This window comes from Microplitis demolitor, chromosome 1 (genome assembly GCF_026212275.2).
Source record: "Microplitis demolitor isolate Queensland-Clemson2020A chromosome 1, iyMicDemo2.1a, whole genome shotgun sequence".
NCBI classification, from domain to species: Eukaryota; Metazoa; Arthropoda; class Insecta; order Hymenoptera; family Braconidae; genus Microplitis; species Microplitis demolitor.
The window spans coordinates 4,779,495-4,786,306 of record NC_068545.1 but is presented as its reverse complement, the minus strand read 5'-3'; the positions used below and the strand labels follow the sequence as shown (position 1 = coordinate 4,786,306).

Below are 6,812 nucleotides of genomic sequence, written 5' to 3'. Positions count from 1 at the left end.
CTATTCTATTCTATTCTATTCTATTCTATTCTACTCTACTCTACTCTATTCTACTCGACTCTACTTCACCACTTTCTATTTTCTTTGCCCGCATGTCCTTCCAACCACAGACTACAGCTTCATATACCACCCCTTTACCCTCCTCTTCATTTATATACACATCCTTGATAAATATACATATATACCCGTATACGCATATATATATTATAAATATGTAGCCATGGTTTTATGTAAAACTACAGATAGATTAGATATTGACATTTCTTCTTACATTTTATCTTCATAAAACGTTCAAAGAATTTTATTAAATTACAAATTTTTAATAAAAAAATTTTTATTGTCTTCTATATTTTATTAAAAGTTTTTTTTTTTTTTTTTATTTAGTCTTGTGATATGATACTTTATTCAAAAATTTTTTAATTAATTAATCTTTAAATAAATTCAATGAATTTAACTTCAGATTTCAATTTTAATTAAATTTTACTTTTGAAGTAAAAGAAAAGTTTTAGTAAAAGAATAAAAAAAAAAATAAATTTATCAAAGTTTGCCTTGAGATTAAAAATCATGAAATAAATTAATCATAATTGAATCTAAATAATTATTAAGACAATATTTTTGTCGTAAATTAGCTATTGAAAAATGAAAAATTTATTTTTCTTGATGAATTTATAACAAATTTTCATTAAATTAAATTATATATTGAATTTGCAACAGTTTTAGAAAAAAAAAATTCAATTAAATTTATACTGTATTTTGGAGTTAAAAATAACGATAAAATTTTTTTTGAATGACGTGGAAAATTTTTAATAATATTTGTTATCAGAACTTTAGTTGAATAATAGCTATTTTTTTTTATTTTAAAATTTTACGATTTTATATATTCATGACTAATATTGAATATAAGTGTTTATAATCTTATCAGTGTGACTGTCATGACAGAAGAATATGTAAAATATATATATATATATATATATATATATATATATATATATATATATATGATACGCGTGACATGACAACGGAGGTTTATTTTTCTTAAGACGATGATTCACTTAGACGTTTCTGGAAATATTATTTTATTCAATATATTTATTCTTTTATCAATGATTATGTCAACGTTGATTGACATAAAGAACATATATTACCATACATAAAATATAAAATAACATTTTTTTTTTTTTTACAATAAATTTATGTGAATAATTATAAGTATACATCCCAAGCTCATTTTAAGCAACCATTGAGGATTGTAGAGGAAAAAATGATTGGAAAACTCCAAAAATCAGGTTCCCCCTCCATCTTAGTTCTAAGCGCACCTTCTACATGTGTGCGTTACGTATGTGAATCGTTGCAAGTCGGTCGTTATCAGCAACGATTGAAACTGCGTAAAAAAAACCAATGATCAGTGATAAATTCTGTTTAAATTAAAGTTTATGGCATGCAAATGTTGTTTAATTGATATATATTGTATTTACAAAAATTTATAATTATAAAAGGTTTTTTCTAAACATAATATAAGTGATGCTTATAACGAACGGCAAGACATGAAATTTTAAAATTTTTAGGAATAGCGTCCCGAGTCGTAATATTAAACGTGAATTGAACGTTCTTAACGTTTTGAACATTCATAATGAAGATTCAACGTTTTCACAGTACCCAAAATTTGATTTTGCGATAAAGCTTGATGCTTTCTTTTCTTGATATCTTTCCTTTCTAATAAACCGGGCATTATTGTTTGAGCTGAGTAGATTTCTGATAAACTTGAGAAGTAAACATGTATCTGAAGGTCGGAACGTTTCCCGCGCAATGAAAACGAGAAATTTTGATGTAATTTGACTGCTTAGAGGTGACTAAGGAGTGATTGAAATTTCCAGCTGACATACTAGCACTTATACGAAACATTTCGGAAATCTAGATCTCGTAGATTTATAACTTTTCATTTCGTTCTGCGAAAAACGTTCCGATCTTCAGGTATATAACATAAACACGGTTTTATGTGGAACTAATAGATTCTATTTTGTAGTAAAATAAAAGCAGAAAGTGATAAATTATGAAAACCAATCATTTTCAAGTTTTCAATCAGCAAAGAATAATGAAAAATCAGCAAAAACTCCTAAGGTTTTAAAACTTCTATTTTAAAAAAAAAATTCCCGCCTATTTGCTCTGATACGTTTGAAAATATTTCTACGCTTGTTTACTAAGAATTTGATCCTCGAAAGACTAAAACGAAGATCAGATATATCTTAACAGCGAAAAAAATCATATTGGCATGTTTGTTGAGATTAGGGTTAATCATGGGCTTGCTCAAAAAGTCGATTACATGGGTGTTTTCCAAAGACGGACGACTCAACAAATTGTATACATACCCTGATTAAACAACTGAATTCAACCGAATTCAAAATTTCAATTCAAAATTTCAAACACAATTCAACTGAATTGAAAATTTGAATTTGAATTAAACAGAATAAAACCGATTTAAAATTTTCAAATTCACTTTAAGTCGGATTCAGAACCAGAAATTGGAATATTATTTTTGAATTAATCAGAATTAAACTGAATAGAATTATTCAAATTCGTTTTTTTTGGACAAATTCTGATTTTCCTGCCGAATTAGACAGAATTCATTTTTGGGTTAGGTATTGAATTAACAGAATTTATCTGAATTAAAAATTTAATTGTGTTTAATTCGATCGAATTCAGTTTTTTAATCAGGGTATACATACTCAGACTAAAAAAAATTTTTCGAGTAATGATATTTTCCGAAATCATTAGTTTGCTTACATTTTCCAATTGTGAGTCTAAATAGGTTTTAATTACGTTTCGGATTAATGATAGTGTAATCTACTTTTTGAATAAGTCAAAAACGGCCAATTTGAGTTTTTAATGTCCAAGACATTCAACCCTGATTCAGAAATCTAATTTGAAATAATTCAAACACGATCCAAAACAATTCAAAGTAGGCAAAATTGACTATATATAGGTATATACTGTAGCATGGATTGAATCATTCCAAATTAGATTTCTGAATCAGGGAACTTACGTTCAAAACTTCAAAAAGGTTCAATTCACGTCTATAATATATCGACTCGGGTGATAGGGGAAGTTGCTTATAACGAGATGGTTTACAACCATCTTGGGTTAAATTTAGTACTTTATTTAACCTTTCAAACTGGAAAATTTTTTTCATTTAATGTTTTTTTTTTTTTTTTTTTTTTTTTTTTTTTCATGGAATAGAGTAAAAACTACTTGTATTATATTTTACTTTGAAGTGAGTAAAATATTGATTATCAAAACTTTTTTAGTAAGTTTCGATGTCATAAAAAAATTAATAATTAAATAAGTCTTAGTTAACAACCTCATCTAACCCAATTATTTATGATCTTTAGATTTTAATAAATATTTAAAATTGTCGATAAAATAACTTGCTTACTTTTAATACATCTACAAGTAACTTATAAAGTCAAAATATAAAAGTAAGATGAGAGGACAAAATAATAAATTAGTGATAACTTGGAGCATGGAAAAAAATAAAAGTTATTAAAATAAAAAGAAAAAAAAAAAAAAATTGTTTGTAAATTGAAAAAATAGGAAATCAATATGTGAACGGATTAAAAATTAATAAAAATTCAAATTGTTTTTACGGATTTACATTCTTTAACGAAATAATACTTGCGTTTAAATAATTCTATTGAAATTCAATCGACAAAACAATAAAAAAATAAATAAATCAATAAGTAAAATATGTGGTTGAATTAAATGTCTCAATTGTAAGCGAGAACGACTGTAAGAGTCAAAATAAATATTTTCGACCAATAAATTATTGTTTGTTTTAGGTTATGATCAATGATGTTTAGTGGGAATTTAGCGTACACAATAAAAAAAGCAGTGATTATAAATGTTTTGAAAATTGTTGAGATTAAAACCAAAAAAAAATATATACATATTTTTGCTTCAATTTATGCACTACTTATATTACTGATAAAAAAGGTCATAATATCTGAGTTATAAGTAATTATACAAGAGTGCTCGTATTGATTACAAAAAATTTTTATTTTTATTCTATCGATTAATCGAATACATTTTTGTTATTTACTGCTTTTATATATTATTATTTATTTTAAAATAGTTTCAAATTTAGTATTTTTTTTTTTCAACTTTTAAAAAATGAAAATAAAAATATTGATGCTCATATAATTTTCATTAAAAATCTACACAGATGTTTTTCAAATTTGTAGGGACATTCTTGTAAACATATTTTAGGACATTTTTCAATCAAATTAAATTTACTGTTATAAGTAATTGGCTAATTATTTAAAAAGACATTGATTTTTATACGCAAAAAAATGAATTATAAAAATTAGTAATTGATAACTAAAAATTTAGAATGTGGTCACAATTCAATATCATTTCAAACAGTAATTTTGTGGTTTTATTTAATATATTATAATAATCTTATTTTAAATATTTAAATTTAAAGTTTATATGTAAATAAATCATGTTACAAGTAATATAAATTACTGTTTGCTAGATAAAAAAATGAAATTATAATAATTTAACGTTTCAGCTTCAACATTCGATGTTCGGAACATTTAAGTTTATAGTAAAAAAGTAAAAAAACATTCAGTATGATAAATAAAATTTTCAATGTCGAACAATTGATTTTATGTACAACGGTATATAATTATTACTTTCTTCAAATTGTCAAAAAGTATATTTTAAGCGCATCAGTTTTTACAGTTTGAAACAATAAAATTTAACTTGTGTTTGTAAGCTTTTAATGTATGTGAAAGAATTAATCTAAAGCATTACTGATGCGCGGCTATATCTATATGGCAAGATGACGTATTTTATCATTTCAAACAATAAAATTTAAAGACCAAAAGTGACTATTTTTTTTTTCATATCAATATATTTTAGAGAATCATTCTTATACTTTTTCGCTTTCAATATTATATTATTTATGAATTACCTTCTTTGATGCGGGTTTGTTGTTCAAACAATAAAAATGAATTTAAAATCCGAATAAAATTTATCATTTATTTTTTTACATATAATCGAAAATAAAAGAGTATTGTAGGTGTTCTATTTCAAAAAAAGTCCAATCCAGAAAAAACAAAAATTTTTAAAAAACAGCTATGAAAAATAAAAAAAACAATATCCTTCCCGAGGACAATGATTTCACCATCACCTAGTGACCCTCCGGTATCAACCGGTACCAGGTACAGTTTATAGATTCGGCTGGTTGCTATAGCACAGAAAAGCTTTTAGGAACTTGTATGCGGCCTTAGTCGTCTCGAGGGCACTAGACACCAGTTCTAATGCATCGTTTGCTTAGTAAACCATTGGTTTTACACTCCGAAATACCCGATCTCAAGAGAATATACTTATCTATCAACTTCCAAACAACAAATGGCATTAACTGACCTCTTTTTTACATCATCAAACTCCTCGTGTCCAAGTGATACCAGAATTCTACTACAACTACAACTCCAACTAAAACTTAAACTACAGCAACAACTGCCGATTCTGAGCATCAACAAACAACAACGCCAACAACAACTCAATACCTTGGGCTAAAATCTCAAGTGTTGTTCATAGCTAAGGATGTTTGAATGGGTAACGTGTGTACCTGTCGGAATAAAGACAGTCAGATCAACGCTGGTTCAATTCTCGACCGTGTTATCAGTCAAGCAAGCGATGAGGATCAGTGTTTATTGTACCGTTTGGCCAATTACAAGAAAGGCGGCGAGCTCATTGAAGCGTATAATCGAGGAGGCCAATTTGAGGTAGAACAAGTTATCCGTGGGCAATTCGGTATACTGATGTACGCAAATGGTAAAGGACAAATAATAAATCGTGCCGAGTATTTGAGATGGAAATTTCGTGATCTGGAACAAGTTGTTCTGCCAATTGAGGCATCTCTTTCACGATTCGATCCGCTTGCCCAGTGGAGTGATCACGAAGCATGCTGGCAAATGCAGTACCGAGGTTCTCTTGGTGAAACATTACTTCATGTATTAATTATTTGCGACACAAGATCCCATACACGTATTGCTAGAATTTTGATCAAGTGTTTTCCACGTTTGGCCATTGATGCTGTCGAGGGCGAGGAGTATCTAGGTGCCAGTGCACTTCATCTAGCTATCGCTTACAACAACAACGAATTGGTACAGGATTTAGTTGAAGCCGGTGCTAATGTATCACAGCGTGCTATTGGTAGTTTTTTTTTACCCCGGGATCAACAGCAGCAACAACGTGTATCACGTAATACGGATTATGAAGGATTGGCATATTTAGGCGAGTATCCACTTGCTTGGGCAGCCTGTTGCGCCAATGAAAGTGTCTACAATCTTTTACTAGATTCTGGAGCTAATCCCGATGATCAAGATTCATTTGGTAACATGATTTTACACATGGTCGTCGTATGTGATAAACTTGTGAGTTTAGTTTTTTATTTATAAATTACACAGTGATGTGATGTTGATGTTGATGTTGATCTTGATGATGATGATGATGATGATGGTGATCTTAATAGGATATGTTCGGTTACGCTTTACGTCATCCAAAATTTCCTGCCAGTAATGGAATTGCTAACACCGCGGGATTTACGCCTCTGACATTGGCATGTCAACTAGGAAGAGCTGAAGTCTTTCGTGAGATGCTTGAGCTTTCAGCACGTGAATTTTGGCGTTACAGCAATATTACGTGCTCGGCGTATCCACTCAATGCACTGGACACATTGTTACCTGATGGTCGGACAAGTATGTCGTTGTTGTTATTATTATTATTATCTTTATTATTACATTATAATT

At 28.4% G+C, this 6,812-nt stretch overlaps 1 protein-coding gene across 1 annotated transcript in view; it reads left to right on the top strand.

The window, feature by feature from the left end:
- Positions 1–5,612: 5,612 nt before the first annotated feature.
- Positions 5,613–6,812, top strand: part of LOC103575567 (uncharacterized) — a 35,331-nt gene continuing 34,131 nt past the window's right edge. Inside the window, exons 1-2 of the mRNA XM_053738331.1 lie at positions 5,613–6,437; positions 6,536–6,761. Of these exons, the coding sequence (XP_053594306.1) occupies positions 5,613–6,437; positions 6,536–6,761 (1,051 nt within the window). The remainder of the gene's footprint in view (positions 6,438–6,535; positions 6,762–6,812) is intronic.